The sequence below is a fragment of the Zonotrichia leucophrys genome, chromosome Z (genome assembly GCF_028769735.1).
Source record: "Zonotrichia leucophrys gambelii isolate GWCS_2022_RI chromosome Z, RI_Zleu_2.0, whole genome shotgun sequence".
Taxonomy (NCBI): Eukaryota; Metazoa; Chordata; class Aves; order Passeriformes; family Passerellidae; genus Zonotrichia; species Zonotrichia leucophrys.
In genome coordinates, this window is record NC_088200.1 from 36,870,280 (window position 1) to 36,892,244 (window position 21,965).

General features: G+C 44.5%; 2 protein-coding genes across 2 annotated transcripts; one reads left to right on the forward strand and one right to left on the reverse strand.

Annotated features, from left to right (window-relative positions):
- Positions 1-857: 857 nt before the first annotated feature.
- On the reverse strand, positions 858-8,235 carry BTF3 (basic transcription factor 3). The gene is made up of 6 exons (XM_064736541.1): positions 8,094-8,235; positions 7,736-7,804; positions 4,421-4,534; positions 3,976-4,177; positions 1,430-1,486; positions 858-944 (listed from the first exon to the last, which is right to left on the reverse strand). The coding sequence occupies exons 2-6, from the start codon at positions 7,802-7,804 to the stop codon at positions 898-900; spliced, it is 489 nt and encodes a 162-aa protein (XP_064592611.1). The 5' UTR covers positions 8,094-8,235; the 3' UTR covers positions 858-897.
- Positions 8,236-18,400: 10,165 nt separating this feature from the next.
- On the forward strand, positions 18,401-21,294 carry FOXD1 (forkhead box D1). Its single transcript, XM_064735841.1, has one exon. The coding sequence runs from the start codon at positions 18,421-18,423 to the stop codon at positions 19,675-19,677; it is 1,257 nt and encodes a 418-aa protein (XP_064591911.1). The 5' UTR covers positions 18,401-18,420; the 3' UTR covers positions 19,678-21,294.
- Positions 21,295-21,965: the final 671 nt, after the last annotated feature.

Below are 21,965 nucleotides of genomic sequence, written 5' to 3' on the forward strand. Positions count from 1 at the left end.
TTCCTGAAACATTCAAATTATTAGTTAATAGATCCAAAGCTGGTAAATACACTTAAGAACCATTATCAATTTTATTAATGGTTTTCCTCCTTTCCGTGCTTCATTTACCCATAAAACTGATGGTTTCAGGTAAATAAAATTAAAATGGTATTATATAACCCATTAAACAGTTGTACCATGCAAACATCTATTAAACACTCACTGCAGATAAAAATTTAACACTCACATGTAGCTCCCCCAAGGCCAGCAGCAAGCAGCTGGCAAGTAAAAATTCTTCCTCAACTTGCAAGTTTTGTGTTAGATTAAGCCACCATTAACTGTTGCTAAAATACAATTATATTTCGTAAATCCAGTAGGTTACAAACTGACTTACAGCCTACCTACCTCTAACCTGCAATGCCAGAAATTCACCAATTAAGTCCAAAAGGTTTCATTATGCACAGAAAGCTTTTTTTCAGGAGCCAGCTTTTTAACACAGCAAAAGGAGAATGCTCTGCAGAAAAGCAAAACATTTTAAGATTGTTTAATATTTAGGACCTGTTGTTTAATATTTTTGTCCCCAATTTTCTGACAAAAAGTCACACCAGAAACTTTGTTTTATATTTTTATTGTATGCCAAACTTTATTAAAGATGAGTGTTTGCTTGTAGAAGTTACTCAAAAAATGTGTCTAGGCAGAAATTTGTTAGCAATCTGACTTATTTCAAAGCATAGTTTTGTTCAAACAGGCCACAAAAATAACAGTGTACAAGCAGTAACTAAGGAGCTGTAGATTCAAGGAGTTTCCAAATATCACTGATCTTGAGATTTCATCAGGAATAAATCAAGGCAGTCACAATAGAAAATAGCAGCTCCATATAGCTTTTTCAAGTTTTAATTTTATTCAGGAGGTGAAAGTTCAGTTTGCCTCATTCTTTGAAGCTTCATCGAAGTTTTCAACAAGATCTAGAAAAAGATTGTTGGAATTAAAAGTTTGACCCATTTCCCCTCTGCCGAACATTTTGGGTTTGAATTTTTTTCCGAAGTCCTACTTCATATCAAGTTTTTACCATAAAAACTTTCAGCTTGTAAAATACAGAGCAAATATTGCTCAACCAAAGAAATTTTGGACAGTACATTAAAAAGCACAATTCTAAAAGCATGTAACTTCACGATAATGACTGGGCAGTGATTCTGACAAGGTAGTTTCTCACGAAATATTAAATAACAATCTTGGTCACAGTTATCACTTCAACACAGGATGAAAATGCTAGCTTAAACTGCGAAGTCTCTCACAGTATCTGAAATTAATGAAATACTCTGCCCACAGAAATTCTGCCCACAGAAGTGACTAGACATCATTCTTACTATCCCTGGTCTGATCTTATGCTATGTGTAAGATTTCTCAGCAAAATTCACTTCCTTCTCCACCACTACATGTTTGGTCTCACCTGGAACTTCATCGTCATCATCTTCACCAGTGGCAAGTGGTGCTTTTCCGTCCACAGCTGCAAGAGCAAGTAGTTCAAAAGCTTCATTCAAGGTCATCACAGGCATTTTGAGTTATTGTTTAGCTTTGTGTTTTTTGAAAACATTATCAAAGATTCTGGGCCAAGCTGCAATGCTTTATCCAGTTTTGTAAAAAAAACTCTTTATCTAATGTCAGAAGTTTACATTCCCTTTTTTTCTGATAATGCTCAAACAGCCCAGTAGTAAAATTAAAAGATGCATGCTAAACAGCATACTAGTCACCATCTTGTACAAAGATATTGAGTACTCTGCACAACAATAACTCCCAAATACAAGTGGAGATTGATTTTACAAGTTTTTCCTAAAAGTAGGTTAGTTTACGGACTACCACATGGCTCTTAAATTTACATATTTTACATGACCAAGTTTGAAGGATCTTATTACCCCACATATCCAAAGAAAGCTGAGGTGTAATTGTGAAGTTGCAGGCAGACACAAGTAGAAGTACTTAAAAGGTACTACTGTTCTCTGGCAAAGCCAAAGGAATATGGAACTGGTCGCACAATTTTACACTCCTTAGGTGGTTTAGGCGACCTAGTGTTCTAGTCCACATGTTTGCCGACTCAGTAATTTCTTTAACCATTCCTATTGCATTTGACAGAGGTAATGAGATTTAACCATCTCCATTGTAGCAGACCAGTGAGCATCTGCTGAACCGGGCAGAAGTATAATGTAACAAGGGTTAATGCTATCTCAAGTGTCTGAGTATAGAGAATAAGAATACTCTACAACTATTCTTAGCTGTACTGTCACATCTAGTACTCTCTACTACTCTCTTACTCTCTACTTACTCTCTACCTTAGCATTATTCCAATTAATCCTTCTCAGTTTTTAAGAAAAGTGTGAGGAAAAACATGGTTTCTTACTAGATCTGTACATTCATTTCTAGAGAACCAGAAGTGATAAATAAACTTTGTTTTGAAAGGACTCGGGACAAGGACATCACTGCCCTTCATTTGTTTTTTTTAAGAAGCAGAAAGTTGTTAAATCTTAAATGCAACATTAAAAACAACATTTGAAAAGCAAACCATGTTATTTTGTCCTAAATTACCTGCATTCTCTCTCATCCCCAAGACCAGTCCAAGTTTACCTTAGCATCTGCAATCATCACAGATGCTTCATTCATTGATATTAGGCTTCCAAACCTAGCTGACAATGCCGAATAGAAAGTTTTGTGCAACTAGTTCTGGCATCCACTCTTAGTGGAAAGAAACAGCCATTTATTAGAACATAAAAACTAATCACTTCAAACAAGCTTCCCTCCTTCTAAAACTCCACAGTTTAGCTTAGTATATAGCCTCTTATAACTGGCTTCTCATTGTTATCAGAAAACAGAACTCCAGCAATTATTCTAAATCCTTCCAAGTACTCTTTTCTTTCAAGCTCTATTACTATCACACAGATGACATTAGAAGAAAGGATCTGAGGATCATGATAAAGAACACTTTACTCCATATCTTGAGGACTACTTCTAGTAAAATTCTTTTCATTGGTAAGTTGCCAGGAGGGCACCATCAATTTTAGGAATGTAAAGAGAGGCTGCTTTGGCAACAAAGCAGAGGAAGAATAATACATTAATCAAATTAGAACTGCCAAAGATCGGACACAATGATTTTATCTCTTTTTTTTTTATGTTCAGGCTGTTCCATATATTTGAAGGAATGGGCTTAAGATATTTCAGGAAGTACAAGACTGTACACACAGGACACAAGGAATGTTCCCAGTGTCAACAAGTCTTTCACTCCTGATTTTCATCCTGTAGCAGCAGCACCTTTATCAAACACTACATATTTAAGTCCTTACTATACTTTTCCCAGTTTTAGAAGGAACAAATGCTCATACTTTTTACTATTTAAAGTATGAAATAGAAGTTGGTGTATCTAGCTTAATGCTCATATCAGCCCTGTTCTCTATACTGTTTTACACATACTGAAATTATAATGTACTTCCTTATAAATACCCTGTAATTTCTTCCTAGTTATCAAAAAGCCCATGGAGCAATACTTGCACCACACCTGGGAGGGAGAATAGCAATCACGAGATTATCTGTTATGTCTCTCTCCCCATTACTTACATTTCCATTCCAAGTGTCAAGAAATATACTCAAACTTATCCTTCTTTAAAACCTAACACTTACAGAGTAATTGATTCACCCAGCTATAATGAACAAGATATGTCAAAATATGACTGCCACACCAAGAAGGAAAGTACCAGAAAATCAAGTCTGGCTACAATTTTCCAGTGCTAACCCAGCTACAAGACACACTAACAGGTGACTTCGCTTGACTGAGTCATGCTTGCCATTGGGTTTGAGCTATAAATAAAATTGATTTTAAAGTGTTTGGTTTCTTTATAAGGATTTTATAACATGCTTGCTGACAACAAGAGTGCAGGGAATGCCACTGCTGCTACAGAAACAAGCTTCATGTCAGCTGCCAGCATGAAACACATTCAAGTTTCAACCTACATTGCTTGGGTAGGGCTTCTGCCAGTCTCCTGAGGCTGGTCAGACTGTCAGCTCCGAGCTGGTTTAGGATGCTAGGCAGCATTTCTGTCAGCTGCTTTGTCTCAGCGTGGCCGGTGATAGTGAAAGTGTTAGCAGCCAGAGATGCCTGAACTTTTGGGTTATTGAAGTGAATAACTGTTCCTTGATTGGTAAACATGTTTACCTGCAAGAAAAAAAAAAAAAAATCCAGTATTTGAAGCAGTTGAACAGGATTTTTCAATCTAAGAGGAAATAAAGATTCTTAAAGCTCCAGGAAGACCTACTGATCATCTACAGACAAGTTTAGGAGCTATGTTACTTACCAGAAAATTGATTTTAATGCATATTCTATTTAATACATTTTCTATTTTCTATAATACTATTTCTATTTTGTGTTTAAATATTTTTTTTCCTTTGAAGCAATTACCTCTTCAATTCCAGAAATATTGTTGACTCCCAGTTTCTTCAATGAAAACTGAAGCTTTTTATCATCTGCTGTAGCTGTTCTGTGAACAACCTTCTTCTTTCTGCGGGCAGTACCCTTTGCAAAAAAAATTAAAAATTACAAGATAAAGCTTAAGTAGTTCTCACAAACTGTAATCCTAAAGGCTGCATAACTACCTCACAATTTCTACAAATCAGCTTAACATACTGCACCTGTGTTTCACTGCATGTAACCCTGCTGCCCAACTGCACTGTAGCAGTTTTTCTCTTTGCAGTTAGGCAAGATTTGCACATGTAAGAGAAGCATAAAGTTTTAGGAAGCAATGCCATCACATTTATTTATTGAGTATTTATTCCACAAATGTCAGTTTTACTCAACATCTTAGAAAAGGGGAGTCGTAAATTTAACCTTCTTAACCCAAGTCATCACAAGACATAAAACTGAAGAATGAACAGTTTCAAGCAATTTCCAAAAGTTATTAGTTTTTTCTTAGATTATAGCCAAATTTTGGTAAAAATCAGAGGTCGTAAGGCTATGAACACATCATTAACAAATGAATAAGAGAAAAGCCAAAAATACTCCATTTTTATTCTAAATAGCCATCTTTCATCTGATGGATTTACATATTTGAAGAATGCCTACTTTTCCAAAATATTTCATAAATACATTTTAAATAATACTTCTGGTGCTGTAGACCAACCCTGTTTAGAAACCAAACAAGTAAAGGTTAAGTTGTCCTAAAAGTTAAGTTGCCCAAAGCTCTAGATTTCTCCAGGGAAGTAAAAGTTCCACATTAGAATACATCTATTTATATAAAAAAGCAGAAAATGTCATTCTCCAATTGCTTGCACAAGGGTTCAGAAAAATCTGACATAAAATGTCTGTAAAAAAGTGAAACTAAGCTTGTTTTTGACATAATGTAACTGTAACTACTAATCTAAGCCCTCCCACTCTGGCTGCTCATCTACCTCATGCTAATAAGAAGAGAATGTGTTGCTGCCTAGCTGTGTAAATAGCCGCAATTCCTTTTTAGTTACTGTCAGAAATTTAAAAGTTGGCTGGACAGTAACAAATCTAACACAATTCTATTACCAACAATGAGGAATATTAGTGACAAATTCATATGAAACCAACGCTTGGAAGATGACCACTCAAACATTTAAGTTTTTGTCTAGAAAACTTGATATTCACACCCTGCTACTGTTGTGTTAGCACACACAGTGGTTTGGAAACTGCTAAAAGTAACAGAATTGCTTTATTTTAGTGGCTTGTCTACCCAAGAATTGAGCTAAATAAGGCATACGCTAAGTCCCCTGGACAACAAAATTCTCGGTAAATTTCAGAACATGACATCTTGAATCAAGGAATATGGAGCAATATGTACCTCCTTCACACCCATCTCAACTTACATGGCAACAATGCAATAAAGATATCATGAATAATTTCCCATTATAAAAAATAATAATATGGCAGGTTCAGGCATTCCAACTATTTCACAGGCCAATTTTAGAATTAAATTACCATTCTAAGCTTTGCCTAATGTCTATAAAAGCCCTATATTGATCAGCAAGCTGCAAGAACTGCAATTTGAATGCATGCTCTCACATGACAGACATTAAAAGCCTCTATAGTCAATAAACACACACTGGTTAACATGCATACAATCAGCAAAATAATACAGTAGTTCTCTAATTAACCATTAACATATACCAAGAATATGCAAAAATTACCAAGGTGGTTAATTACTACATAAACCCTGCTTTAGGCTGCCTAAATCTCCAGCAATTGGCAAAAAGAAAAGGGAAAAAAGCCCCAAACACTGGAATGAAAGCTCCTGGAAATTCTGTCAGCAAGAGTTCTGTTGAATAATTTGTAATCCAGAACATTGTGTATACTCCCTCAGGTATGAAAGATTCCTGAAAAATTCCTGAATTAGGACTGACACTGAAATTAAAATGTTTACTGTCATATTAAACATACTTTTTTCACATTATAAGTAAACACACAACACAAATACCTCTATTCAAATATAACAAAATAAAGTTTTTCTTATTATATTAGTCTGCAATTTAAAAAGTATGACAATATATAGAATTTTCAAATTTGTGCAGAACGGCAAAAAACTGCCTTGAGCAACATAAGTATCTCTGACAAATCAGTAACATAAGACCTCTAAGACCTGTTATGAAAACTATACCGAACCTCACCTGCTGTAAGGTATATTCACTTTAAATCCCACGTTTTCTAAAACAGCCCATAGAATTAGCACGGGATGGCTGCAAGAGGACTACAATGACCATCTAGTTCCAAACTTTCTGCCATGGGCAGGGACAATTCTAACTGGACCAAGGTACTCAAGAGTCCCATCCAACCTAGCCCTTAACACCCCCAGGGATGTGGCATCCACAGCCTCTCTGGGAAACTTGCTCCAGTGCCTGACCAGCCTCATAGTAAAGAATTTTTTCCTAATATCCAGTCTAAACCTACTTTCAAGCTAAACCCATGCCCCCTTGACATGCTACTACATGCTCTTGTAAATAGTCTTGATGCATCTTTCCTGTAGGCTCCCTTCAGGTACTAGGAGGCCACACTTAGGCCCCAATGCCTCCTCTTTTGCAGGCTGACCAGTCCCAGTTCTCTCAGACTGTTCTAACATGGGAGGAGCTCCAGCCCTCTGATCAATCTGCTGTCCCTCCTCTGGACTCCCTCCAGCAGGTCCCTGTCCTTCCTGTGCTGTGCCCCCAGAGCTGATGCAGCCCTGCAGGTGGGGTCTCAGCAGAGCAGAGCAGAGGGGCAGAATCCCCTCCCTGGCCTGCTGCCCACCCTGCTCTGGATGCAGCCCAGGACACGTGTGGCTCTCTGGGCTGGCAGTGCCCATGGCTGCGGCAGGTCCAGCCTCTCAGCCACCAGCACCCCCAATTCCTTCTGGGCAGGCCTGCTGGGATCTGGTCATGCCCAGCCTGTGCTGGTACCAGGGCTGCTCTGACCCAGCTGCAGTACCCTGCACTTGACCTTGCTAATTACTAGATTCACATTCACCTTAACAAAGAATATTACATCTGCTGTAACAAAACCTACAGAAAGAGAAACGCCTGGAGATTCATCTACTGCATATTGCACCTACAAAAGTGACTTCAGAGGGCCCTGGCAGAGCACAGATTCCCTTGAGAACAATCCAGCCAAGCTGAGAGCACTCAGGGCTGCTCCACACACCCGTTTCCGGGACCTCTTGTGTCAGGCCCGACATACGGGCAGGGACACGCAATCCCGAAGGCAGCGCAGGGAGGCGGCTCCTACCTTGCCACCAATGCGCACTTGGGCCTGAAGCTTGGCCAGCTTCTCCTGGTTCATGATGGTCTCCTTCATCTGCGGGAACAACAAGAGTGGGTGTGGGAACACCGGTGGGGGCACGTGGGCGCAGGGGGCTCTGCAGCCGCCCCTCACACGCACCCACATGCGGCACGGGGGCAGCCCCGCCCCGCCCTGCCAGCGGGCCGGAGCGCTCTCCGATCGTGGGCAGAGCCGCCGAGCCCCGCCGAGCCTCCCCGCCGGGCCCGGCCCGTAACCGCCGTCCCTTTCTCCAACCACCACCGCCCCCACCGCCCCCGGCCGAGTCACGCTCCCCTCCCGGCCGCCCCCGCCGCCCCCGCGGTACCTCGGCGAGCGGAGGGGCGCGGAGCTCGGCTGGAGGCGGTCGGCAGGACGCGGGGCCGGGATCCGCACGCGGGCACGGCGAGATGGCGGCCGGAAGGAAGGACCTGCGCGCCGGGCCGCGCGTGCGCCGCACCGGGCCCGGCAGGGGGCGCCCTTCGGGGCGGGCCGTGGAATCCCGGGAGCTGTTGGCTTGGGAAAGACCTGCGGTGTGGTTGGCGCCCGCTGCCACGGCCAGTCCTTCCTTAGACCACTTCAGGAATAGTGACTCTAGCATCTCCCTGCGGAGCCCGCTGCAATATCTTGTCAGCCTTTCTGTGAAGAAATTCCTCTTGATGTAGACTCTCCTCTTGCTGCACCTCCTTTCAGGTCGTTGTAGAGAGTGATAAAGTCACCCCTCAGTCTCTTCCAGGCTAAACATCCCCAGCTTCCTCAGCTGTTCCCCATAAGACTTGTGCTCCAGACCCTTCACCACCTTTGTTGGCCACCTCTGGTCTTCTGCCAGCACCTCAATGTCCTCCTCCTATTGAAGGGCCAAGGACTGGACACAGCACTGGACACGTGGCCTCACCAGTACAAGGGGACAATCCCTGTCCTTGTCCTGCTGGCCACACCATTGCTGATCCAGACCAGGATGCCATTGGCCTTCCTGGCCACCTGGACATCTGCTGGCTCATGTTTGGATCAGCACCCACAGGTTCTTTTCCCGTGGGCAGCTTTCCAGCCACTCTGCCCCAGCTTTGGAGCTGCCTGGGGTTGTTGTGGCAAGGGCAGGACCCAGCACTCACCATGTCTGCCCTGACCATGCCTCAGATTACCATGTCTTAGTCACTTTGCTGCCCTCTTACGCAGCCTGCTACCTGCAGCCTTGCCAGGGAAGTTCCCCACCACAGGCTTGACATCCATGGTCTGGCATCACAGAGTAACAGAACCATTTGGATTGGAAGGGACCTCTGGAGATCATCCAGTGCAATGCCCCTGATAAGTCAGGAACACCCAGAGCAGATGACACAGGAACATATCCTGGTGGGTTTTGAACAGTTCCAGAGAGAGACACTCCACATATTCCCTGGGCAGCCTGTTCCACTGCTTAGCCACCCTCAACATACAGGAGTTATCTCTCATGTTGGGGAGGAATTTCTTGTGTTTTAACTTATGGCCATTGCTCCTCATCCTGTCACTGTGCACAACTGAAAAGAATCTGGCACCATCCTCTTGACACCTGCCTTTGAGATATTTATACATATTGACAAGATCCCTTCTTAGTCTTCTCTAGACTAAACAGGCCCAGCTCCCACAGTCTGTCATAAGAGAGGTGCCCCAGAAGTTGTGCTTGTGTGGCTGGACCCTCTCCAGTAATTCCTTGTCTTTCTTGTACTGAGGAGTCCAGAACTGGACGTGGTGCTCCAGATGTGGCCTCACTAATCATGTGTTTATTATTTTTCATGCTAGAAAACACGTGAGCATTATGTTTCTTTCTCCCTTTTTTAGTGCAGGCCCTCTCTCAAAGCCCGTGGCTGTGCTTCTCCCTGCTGTCCCCATCAACTCACCTCCTTCCTCCCAGCTGGCCAGTGCAGAGCTCTGTGGTGAGGCCCCTTAAGTGAAACATACCCCAATGCCCCCAGCTGCCCCTGCCCAGCCAAACTACTGAGATTCTTCTGTCACCGCTGCCTGTGTAACAGCCCTTGTTCTTTTTATTTCTTCCACCTTGTGTGTTTTTCCCTGTGGCTTTTCCTCCGCTGTTATGTTATTGTAATTTATAAACTATCCACATGCAGCTGCTTGCTGCTGGTCACTGAGGGCACACACTGTCTGTGTGCCTTTACTGGACCCCTCAGAGATGTCCCCCTGTAGCTGTTTTCCCTCACCAAGGCCTTAATCTACCCTTTTAAAGTATTGCCAGTCTTTGTGTTTTCGGCATCCTCTTCTGAGTGCCAAACTCACACTCCTCCCAGGCCCTAACTCACGCAGTTGCTGCTGCCTTTGAGTACATGTAAACGTTGTTCCTCAGTTTGCATTTCTGAGGCAGAGATCATTCAGTCTACAATTTCAGTCTCCCACAAGTTTGCCACTGTGTTTGAGTTTACTCTGACGAGTGTGACTAATCTCACAGCCGTGGGGGAACGCACATGTCTGGCTCCAGCAGAAGGCAAAGCAGTCCTTGCAGGAGCTGTGCTGCACAGCAGAGGGCAGGAGCAGATTTATGGGGGAAGAAGCCTGGCATTCTCATCAGTGCTACACGTGCTCACAGAGTGATGCAAGAGAGGAGGAGCCGTGTTGCTCCATGGTCCCAGTCACCACCTCAACCGAGCTTGATGGGCCTACTGGGACCAGTGGAAACACTGCTGACCTTGCCTTCTCACCTGTATTTTTATGCCTTTTATACTGATTCTTCTCTGGAATATCCTCAGTTAACTATTCTCTTTGGTCTTGTTTCTATAAGACTATGTCAATAATTAATCTATCCTTCTTCATTGATTAACATTGTCTCCCTTACTACTAATCCCCAGAGCCAAGATTTTGCCAAGGCACTACTTTTTCTGTGTCTGTAAATTTAGTTTGTTCTTACATTATCTTTTCACTATACCAGAGCCGAGTGATAATTTGTACAAAAGATATTGATCCTGTTAAAATCGAGGCCTTTGTAATTAGTGAAAATTAATGATAATCCCAAAATGACTCCATCTGGTGGGGGTAGAAATTCTCAGGGGGATGGTGATTCAAAAGGCACTGCTGCAGAGCAGCAGCCTATGTGCCTCCCACCAGGTGAATCACAGATGAAAATTGGGGGATGATCAAACAACTGTAAAAGATGGTGGGGGAACCTCCAAAAACTTGGTTCACTGTATCTAAGAAAAATGGCAGGGGAAACTCATATTATTTACCTGAACTAGCAACCCCAGTATATCATTCAGAAGGAGGGGTGGAAAGCAGATTTAGGAGAAGGGGGTGTTTGGGGAAGACAGAGTTTCTTAGGGAATAAAAAGAAGGCTTATAAATTTATTGCAGGATGAAACTGCCAATGTACCTGCAGAAAAAGTGAAGAGAACCAAGATGAAAAAACACAGAACACACCTGAGTTTGTAACAAATCTGCTTCAGATTTTTTACACTCTGCCATCCGTATATGTGTAATAGTCTAGAATTGCTAGGCCAAATAATGATTACAAACAAGCAAAATATTTTATTAGACTAAAATACTGAAGTGAAAATTAATCACAGAAAGATTATCCCAAGATAGAAACTGTAGAAAATACTGTTATGGCTGGCATTTTAGGATCAACTGGTCTAGAGATATGATCTCATATGCTCTCATGTGAGATTTTTGAAGACAAACTATGATGAGAGCCACATTGCTGAGTTGTATCAGGACATAGCTAAAGTGATTCAAAAATGGCAGTTCAAGGGGCTCTAAGATTTGTTTACATTTCATGGATCAAACAGGAGACCTTCAAAAAACAAGATTTACCTCTGAGAAAAAGCATTTTAGCATGCTAAAATAGTATTGGCTTGTTTTCTTCAGTTTTTCTTTTGTAATTCCATAATGGGAAACATAAACCTAAACCTGGATTTAGTAGTAGCTGCAGATCTTGTATGAGAAATGAAGCAGATCCAAGGGCTGTACCATTGAGAGGGATCCTGAGCTCAGTAAATATCTTTTCAGTTCTGAAAAAGGGTGAAAGTCATGACCTCAAAAACGTCGAAGCATATACATTGCTAAAGGTAAGTTCATTAGCTACACCAAAACAGCATAGGAATGGAGGAAGATCATTAAAATGGTTACTTAGAAAAATTGTTTCCTAAATTATATGGAAGTTTAAAGGCAGGAGAATGACATTTGTTCTCAAAATGGTAGTGGAAAAGCTCTCCTAAAAGTCATGGCCAGTGCTGCATAAGTAATAACAGGGAATGCTGAGGAGAGGTGCTAGTATTATATTGAGGGAACTAATCACAGATCTAAAGCATAAGTGATCAGGCTATAGTGAAGCAATATTTGTCTTGATTACCAGGAACAACAAGATAAAAAATCATGGCTTTAGGCAGTGAAGGAAATATGATATTTAAAATTTCATTTGGAAACATTTGTTCAGAAGAATGCCGTATTTAACTGCAGGACATAGGGGGGAAAGTACTGAGTAATTTTGAAAATACCCATGTGTGTTAGCAATTTTATGGAGGAAAATAGCAGCATTATGTAGTAGAGAACCAAAAATATTGAGAGAAAGAGATGAATGGAAAAGAAACCATCTCCAGATATCTAGACATTAGACTCACTGAAGAATTAGAAACTTTTTAAGGGATGTAAAATATATAAACTTTGATAGGAGCCCAGAAAGATTCAACCAAAGTCTGGTGCTGTTTTCATCTCATGTATTACTATGTTATATCATGTGCCACAGAGTTGATCTGTAATAGACTTAGTGTCAAGGAAGAGAGGCTGCTGCACAGCAAACAATGTCCTTTTCTCACCATGACTGTAGTTTTTAAACTCAGCAACCCAAAATACCTGGGCTTCAAACCATATCACAGGCTTTTTACAACTTCCAGGATGCCTCTCCCTGTAACACCCTGCAGACTCCTACTAGGGAGTAGTTGGAGAAGGGCTACATCAAGAATCCCCTGCCTTCACTGTACATAGTTCAACTGGGCTTTGCCGGATATTTGGGAATTTGAGTTAATAAGACTGCTAAAAGCTCACAAGAAAGGCTTGCCTGTTAGTTCTAGTCAACAGCAAATATCTTGCTATAAAATAAGTAAGAGGTAGAAGTCACACAAAGGTATATCCTTTATTGGCTATGCATTGAAAAGGTGATACCTTAAATTTATGCATGGATGTTAGAGACTTAGACAAACAGTTTATTCCTATACACAGAATTCAAGAGGACTTGAATCCTTCAAGCCATGATCACAGAAATATTTTGACCTCTGCTAAGACAGTGGTCTTTGTATTGTCTTTAAACATTAACAGAAGTCAAAACATTGTTGAGACAACAACCCAACACACACATGTAAATGTGTAACGTATCACATTTAGCCCAGGATGAATCAGGACTAAGTTTGGCCCACTTTAGAAGTATAGATGCCATCATGCAACCTTTGATTAATGCCTTAGCAGCTCCAAAATTTTTATTCATTCTGGATTTTACTTGATTTTCTAGACCTCCTGGTCCAGCTGGTGCTCGGCAGGAGTGGTGAGCATGCATGGCAAGAGGTGGAAAGGCTGAACAAAGCAAGGGCCTTCCTTTTTCTGCAACAGCTAGCTGCTATTTCTGCTCAAGTCCTGGCAGGAACACATTACCCACTAATTTCTAGATGGAAAAATGGATCTTTGTCTTTGATCACAATACAACTTATCCCCAAGGATTTCTAAGTGGATGAAGAATATACCTGCCAATATTCACTGAATTTATGAATGAGTTTTTACTCCTTTGGGGCTTACTTCCAACTCTACAGAATGAAATAGAAAATATCTCAAATATTTGAGACACTAATTATGGGATCTCCCTCCTAGTTTGCTAAAGCTTGTTTACAACAAAAAAAAATAAGGGCTTATGTGGAAAATGGTAGAAAGATTTTCAGTAGCTGGTGAAGTTGTGGAATTAAAGGTAACCTAAACAAGCATGATTTGTTCGTGTGAAAAGTACTCTGCTATATCAGCTCCAGCAGCTGGTGCTTAATTTTGTAAATCTGATATCTTTCCACCAGCATTGGTGGAAAGTTACTGGTTTTAAGGGGTAGAAATAATAAGTTGAAATTAGAACTGGCAAAGAAAATTTAAGCATCTCATGCTGTTTTGAAGGACTATTAAGAAAATAATAGGGGTGAAATGAACAAGAAAAAAGGTGGAGAGAATGACAAAGATTATCAGGAATACATAATTACTTCTGTGCTACTCTAGTGATTCTGAAGGAGAACTCCTCAGCATGTGAAAAACGTAACCAATGAAAAAATTTGTCATAGAATCTACGGAGTTATGAACAGCAGGAAGAAAGCGTTGAACAACACTTGTTCCTTGTCTCTTCCATGACAAAAATGAGGGCTCGTCACATTTAAATGAGCAGGTGACTTGCATAAGCAAATGAAAAGAGACACTTCTTACATGGTTAAAGCATGGTTAAAGCTTAGGAGCATTTCACCACATAATATGTTTAGTGGTGTAAATGTACATGATTTCAAAAAACAACTGGACAAATTCATGGAATAAATTCTCTCACAGGTTGTTAAATTCTGATATTATCTCCGCTTTAAAACAAACAAACAGCTTGAAACCTAGATTTCTGGCAGCTAGGAATTAATGTTACACACTTGTCTTGTTCCTATATTCTTCCCTAAACATCTGGTCTTAGCTGATGTTGAAGTCAGTTTATTCTGCTAGATGGGTCTTGGTCTAACCCAATATAAATGCTTCTTAAGATCAGAACATCATGAGGACATTAAATCACATTTACAGAAATTAAAAATCCAAAGAGCTTTAAAGGTAGTCACTTTCACTTGTCAGAACAAATGTGCATGGCCCACAAGAATTATAGAACAAGGAGAAAAAATCTGCAAACCAACAAACAAAACAAAACCCAACAAAATCCAACCCAACAAAACAAATAAACCAAACTAACTTGGTCAAGAAGAAAAAAATGTTTGACAGGAGTAGAGGGGAGATCACCTCCAAGGATGATAAACCCTTTTTCAGCAGTAGACATGGCTGGAACCCCAGATTTTCTTTAGTTTTTCAGGTCACTGCTGCCAATCCTCTCCAATGCATTGTGATCACACAGACATTGTAATCCTGGCCTCTGCAGAAGGTTTACAGGTAGTGTTACCTTCCCCAAAACTGCATGGCAAGAGTAGGGGAAAACAAACACCCAAAAATGTGGAGATAAAATGGCAGTCACTGTTATGCTGGGCAAAGAAGAACACAGCTGTCACTGTCACTGTTATTGTCTCTGTCATGGACACCGCCATCCTTTTGCAAGGTAATTGCTGGTGCATTTATTTATTTGTTCTATGACACAAGCAGCTCAGAATTCCATCCAGTCTTTGACCCAAGACACAACATTCACAGAAAATGGAAATTACTCAAAAAATGGTTCCATACATTAAGAAAAAGTCCAGTTCTGCAGCTCCAGAAAACTCAGAGCTCCTCAGCCAGTGTGCCTGTGTGGCTGCTTGAAAATGCCCTGCATAGTGCCCAGGGTAATCTTTGATTTTTAATAAAGGCCTAGGCTGCACTGGTAAAATGTGGATGTTCTGTGTATGCATGCAGGAATTGTGTGTACAGTATATACCGAAAATTACAATTCATAATAATACAAAACTTATGAGTAATTTTAATATGCCAAAAAAAAAAAAAAACAAAAAAAAGCATAAATCCTAGCTGAGTAACTGTATTTCTTATCCCGCTACTGTGGTTTTAGGTGTATGATATTTTAGATCATTCACGACTAGCAGGAAACCGTAGAAGACAGCCCCCAAGATCCTGGGTCAATGGTGGTCATTTGGCGGTTGGGTGTGCGGGCAGAGAGCCTCGTCACGGAAGTGGTAAGGCGGTCCAGGAAGTTCCAGCCCTTTCGCGGTGTGGCTCCAAAATTCTTCTTTAGGGTCTCGGGGTCCCGCTCAGTCGCTGAGCGGGGGGATTCCTGCCCGACCCTGCCTTTCTCGGGGCTGCTTTGGCCAGGGAGGTCACGCCGGGCCCCGAGCCCCGCGCTCGGTCCCGCCGCCGGCGCTCCTTGCCGGTAGATGGCATCCCCCGTCCGCGCACAGCCGTGCCCGGAGCGGAGCGGCGCTGACTGCGAGCTGGGGACAGGGCAAAGCCCCCGGCCCCGCCGCTGGCCGGATTTTGCCAAGGGAAATGCCACCCCCCGATGGCACCCCGGTCGGCCGCGTCCAGAAGGAGCCGCAGCCCAGCCGAGGCTGGCGGGAGCTCGGTGCTGTGGAGGAGCCGCCGGTGTCGCACGCTCAGTGAAATACCCGCGCGTTCTGCTAGAGCAGGATCGAGGGCAGAGCCCGGGTCTTTTGGTTTGTCGCTGCAGTGGTTCTTCCCTGTGCATTTTTAAACTTCACCGTTCTTCAGACTTTAGAGCATGATTTTTTAAAGACTGTTTTAAACGTTCAGACTAGGAGAAGATAAAGAATGGGGGGGGGGAGCAGAAAGATGAAACAGTAACTCTTTGTAAAGAAGACAAACCTCTTGAAGACGAAGAATACTATCTGCCTTTCTTTAGTAGCTTCCAGAGGACCTTAAAACTAATTCGAAGAGAGATTTTATGAACTGTAGGAACTGTAAATCCGAGTGATATCTATTTTTGTGCAGGAAAAAAAATTTAGCAATTAGCTGGATATAAAGGGTTGGGTTTTTTACTTTTTATTCCCCCCCCCCATTTTGTAACTTTTGGTGGTATTGTCTTGCAGGCGCCTTAGTAGTGAACAAAATGTAAATAGGATTATTTGGAAATAGTAGAAAGGATTATGTTGTAAATCCATGGAACTGGGTTTGAAACAGGGTGGCTTGTGGCTTTGGGTTAGGACAGTATAGCGACAAACCAAAACGTATTTCGAGAAATTGGGTGTGTACGTTGTTTGCAGTGTGATTTGATCACTGAGACTTTATGCATCAGTCTGCCCTTCTCAGGACGATTTCTGCCGAAGAAAGAAGTGCTCCTTTACTCCCAGTCGGATCTTGATTGTGGTTTATCCTGCCAGAACTGGGAAAGATGGGATTTTTCAAAGCCTTTCTTTTTAAGACCATAGTAATTGCATTTCTGTTTGCATTTCTGTCCAAATTTCTGGGGGGTTTATTTTGTTTGTGTTCTTTGGTGGAGTTTTTGTCTTTTTTTTTTTTTTTTTTTTTTTTTTTTTTCCCTGTCAGCCCTTACATAAAGGGGGCCCCGGTCTTCTGTCGTATCATAGATCACCTGAAAAGGGAAACAGTGCCACTAAATTAGCAAGCAGTCCTCTGTCGCTTTCTCAGGGGTGTTTCTCCTACTTAAAGCGAAAGTTCCATTCTAAAGGCCAGTGAATTTATTTCCTTTACATACAGAGGTGGTAACGCTAATTCTCTGTGTTTCTTAGAGCGGAAGGAGTGGAGTGTTTCTCTTAATGGAGGGAGCTGCTTCTCTCTCTTTAATAACCATAGCCTTACAATTTGACTGAGAATAGTGGTGTGTTTTGAAGGCTGTTCTTTTAGAGTTTGTGAGGTCGATAGCAAGAGATATTTTATTTCCTTCTAAAGTAAATTAAACTCTGGAGAGTGATGGGGGAGAAGTAGGGAAGGATGTCTCTCAACCATTCTGCGGAGAGAAGTCTGAAGTTTATTAGCTCACCATCTCCCTCTCCGGTTTGATTTTTTCTTCCCCCTTCCTTCCCACGGGAAGCAGCACCCCGTCTCTGAGGGCAACCCCGGAAGATGCAAAGCTCCTAGACCGTCCTCAGGGTATCCGGGAAGATGCGCCTACACTTTGCGACAGACTTTTTTTCCTTTCGGGTTTTTTTGTTTTGTTTTGTTTTGTTTTGTTTTGTTTTGGTTGGTTGGTTGGTTGGTTAGGGTTTGTTTTTTTTTTCCCCCGCGGAGGGTCAAGTGTTATCTTTATTTTCTCCCTTTTCCACTAAATATGGCACCGGTCTCCCCCCGGGCCCCCCCGGGGCCCCCCCTGGATGGGGTGAGGCCGGGAGGGCCCAGACGGTGGCGAGGCGCCCTTCTTGGCCGGGGGGGAAAGACTCGCCGGGTTCTGTCGCTGGGAGCCATGTGATGGCCCCCTCGCTACAAGGCGGGGAGGAAGGCTGCCCTCCCTGGGACTAAGCCCCAGCCTTTTCACCGTGTTTCCTAAGGCCCAGCAAGCCGTCCCCTACGCCCTCCCTCCTCGCCAGCCTCCTCCCCTCTCCTCCTCCCAGGACTAGGCGCGCTCCCTCCTGCCCCGCATCCATTAATGTCTGGGGGCTGAGGTGAGGAGAAAGAAGGGGAAACCGACTTCCAGGAGAGACGGCACAACCTCCCTGCGCCCGCAATAACAGATCCCAACCGAAAAAAAAACCGAAAAAGATCCCCAAAAGGGGGGAAGGGAAGGGAAAAACGAGAAAGAGAGAAATCCAAACGGCAGCAAAAAATACCCCGAAACAAAACGTTGACTAGCCGCCGCCTCCGAGCGGGCGGCGGGAGGGCTCCAGAGGCGCGGCAGCGGCGCTGGGGGCCGGCGCGGCTCGGAGCGGCCCGCCTGCCCGTGGCGGCGGCGGGGCGGCTCTCCGCGGAGCGGCGCGGAGGCCTGGCGGCGGCGGGGAAAGAGCCCGCTCGCCCGCCGCGCCGCGCCGGCAGCCACCGATGCGCTGCCCCGCCGCCGCGCCATGACCCTTAGCTCGGAGATGTCCGAGGCGTCGACGCTGGCTGAGGAGACCGACATCGATGTGGTGGGCGAGGAAGACGACGAGGAGGACGACGAGGAGCCGCGGACCCGCCGCCGCCGCCGCTCCTACGCCGAGGATGAGGAGGAGGACGAGGACGACGACGAGGAAGAGGACGAGGAGGATGTGGGCGACCTCCACGCCGCCGCCCTGCTGCCGCGGTCGCCCGTGCGCGGCGGAGGCGTAGGTGGCGGCGGCGGGGCGGGCGGCGGGGACGCTGCCGGTGGCTCTCGGCCCCCCTCGCGGGGTGGCCCGCAGAAGGCGACTGCGGGCGGCGGCGGGGCGGGCGGCGGCGGCGGCGGGGCGGGCAGCGGCGGTGGCAAGAACAGCCTCGTGAAGCCGCCCTACTCCTACATCGCTCTCATCACCATGGCCATCCTGCAGAGCCCCAAGAAGAGGCTGACGCTGAGTGAGATCTGCGAGTTCATCAGCGGGCGCTTTCCCTACTACCGGGAGAAGTTCCCTGCGTGGCAGAACAGCATCCGCCACAACCTCTCCCTCAATGACTGCTTCGTCAAGATCCCCCGGGAGCCCGGCAATCCTGGCAAGGGCAACTACTGGACGCTTGACCCCGAATCCGCCGACATGTTCGACAACGGGAGCTTCCTGCGCCGCCGAAAGCGCTTCAAGCGGCAGCAGCTCCCGGCGCCCGAGCTTCTGCTGCGCGCCGTGGACCCCGCCGCCTTCCTCCCGCAGCCTCCGCCGCAGCCCCCGCAGCAGCCGCCCTGCGCCTACGGACCCTACGGCTGCGGCTACGGTCTCCAGCTCCAGCCTTACCACCCCCACTCCGCCCTCTTCGCCTTCCACCCCTCTCCGCCGCCCCGCCAGCCCCCTGCCGCCCCCGGCAGCGCCCCCGGTGCGGCGCTGCCCCCCGCCGCCGCCGCGCCGCCGGGCCCCTTGCTGCCGGCGGCGGAGCTGGCACGGACGCCCTTCGGCTACGCGCACCCGCTGGGCCCGGCGCTGGCGGCCTCGCTGCACTCCGCCAAGCCCGGCAGCGGCGCGGCGCTGGCCCGCTCGCCCTTCTCCATCGAGAGCATCATCGGGGGAAGCCCCGGCCCCGGCGCGGGCAGCAGCTGCGGCTCGCAGTCGACCGCGTCGCCGGGGCTGGCCCGCTCGCTAGGGAGCGCCGGGAGCGGCCTGCCCCCCGCCGCCGCCCTGCCCGCCACCCCCGGCTTCGCGGCACGGATCTCTAACTGTTAAGTGTTTGGGAGTCTTTCCGAAGGTAGGATCTGGGGTATCTCCTTTCTCCGCCGCTCGGACGCCCGGCGGACGCTGACCGCAGGGGCTGCCTGTCTTTGCGTGGGGATAATTGTGACGGGGCTCGGGGGCCGTCCGCCGCGAGCGACGGACCTCTCGCGACCTTCACTAGTGCAAAGCCAGGTGTAGATCTAGATACTGCGCGGGCAGGCGGTCGCTACATCGGAAAGTTACTCGCTACTCCTTAAAAAGAAACAAACATGGTGATAAATAATGTCTCTAAACCGCTGAAGTTCAGAGATTCTCAGGTCTAGGAGCTTGAAAACAGTAATGTCCAGGAGGAAAAAAAGGCTTGAGGGAGGACAGCAGAGCAATACTTTTTTTCATTTAGTACACTTGTCTCATGTACTTTTATAAAAGAAAAGATTAACGTGTTTACACAGAAGAAAGTCAAGATTATCATTTCTTATTTTAACCTGTGTTTTGTATTATAATAGACTTACGGAGTTTTTTATTTTGTACTTTATGCGTATTCTTTACAAGGAATATTGTTAAAATTACAGCAAGTATTATTGTACCATTTTAATGTAAAATTTTTACACATTTTCAAAAATAAAATTTTTAATTTAAAAAAAAAAAAAAAAGTCAAAACCAAACCCAAAGACCAAAGGAGCCCAGCCAAACAATTGGCTTTGGATCCTTCCCTCCTTAGCACTTCTCCTTTCTTTGGGACACTAATATTTTTTTCTTTGGGATTAATAGCACAATAGTCAAGGAATATTCTAGCTTGAAATTTATTATGTGCAGATTTGACTGCAAAGAAGAAAATAAAAATACGATCTTTGCAGGCAATGCATTGTTAACCCTAGCAGATAAAGAATGACAATAAACCCAAAACAAACTAAACAAAAACAAAAAAACCCAAAACAAAGCAAAAAAATCCACACAACACCAACAACCCCCCCCCCCCAAGAAAACAAAAAACACTCTACAAAAAGCAGCAGGAACGAAAGAGGGGATAAATAGAAATAGGTCTCTCTGGAGGGAGTAAAGCCCAGTTCTGTAAGTCGCCAATCAGGGGATTGATTAAAACGCCGGTTTAAAACTATTTTTATACTTTTGGGTGTGTTTTAAATCACAACTGCATCATAGTTTGGTTTCCAAGAGGCCAAAGGAAAATACTACTAATAAAGGGCGTGCATTGAACTTAAGAGAGATTTGTTCTAGACACTTATGTTTCTGTGATGATGATAATAGTGGCATGTGTTTCTACTTTTCAATACATAAAATATAAAATGCGCTTTGTAATATCCTCGTGTGATGAGTTGATTAAGTTTCTAAGCTGTCGAAATAAGGATGTACAAAACAAACCATGAAAGCAGCTTTTCTGATTCCAAACACTCGTTTTTAACAGCATAAGGTCCATAGATATATATTTTATAGACTAAAAAAAATTTAACCAAAAAATCCGACCTCAAATATTCAGAGCTTTTATATGGAAAAGAGAATCGCATGTTTTAAGAGTAGGCGTGTGAATGTTTGTTGTGGGCTAGGAATACACGTTTTTCAAAACAGGGAGGCGCTTTTTAACTGCGACTGTATTTATAACTATTTAGGAGACTCGGGGATCAAATATGTGAATTTTCATAATAAAAAAATAATAATAATAAAAAGGGAGGGATGCCTTTTAGTGCTCTTTGGAGTGAGGAGGAGTTTACATGTAGAAGTATTTCGTCGCCTGGGTTTTAAATATTCTCTTAGACGGAAAAGTGGTAATTCTCCATTTTGTTTGTAGCAATGCTGCGCTAAAATAGTGGGTTTCAGAAAGCAGAAAGACTGGACATAAGATCTCTGCTGGGCTCCATTTGCACTCTGGAGCTGGAAGGCCTCTTTGGATGTTCCGGATTCCTTAGCAGAAAAATAAATCCATTCTCATTTCTAAAACAAAAGGGAAAATACCCCAGAGACACCGTGTTCGTATTCTCCGGGGAGAGCGAGTCTTTTTCACGACAGAGCGATTAATTCACTTTCCCCGGGCCTGGCCGGGGGATGCGCCGGGCCGACACGGGCCGGTGCGGCGCGGAGTACGGAGCTAAGCTGAGGCCCCCCTCGAAGAGGCAGATAAAATCAAACAGGGAAGTGTTTCGCGGGAGGGAAGGCAGCTGTGGCCTTGCGGCGGTGCGAGGCTTCCCGAGGAGGGGTGCTGCTGGCGCTCAGTTTGGGTTCTGTCTGCTCGAGTCCTAGGGATCTCCACGAGCAGTTACATGAGAAGGGTAGATTCCGGCGACCCA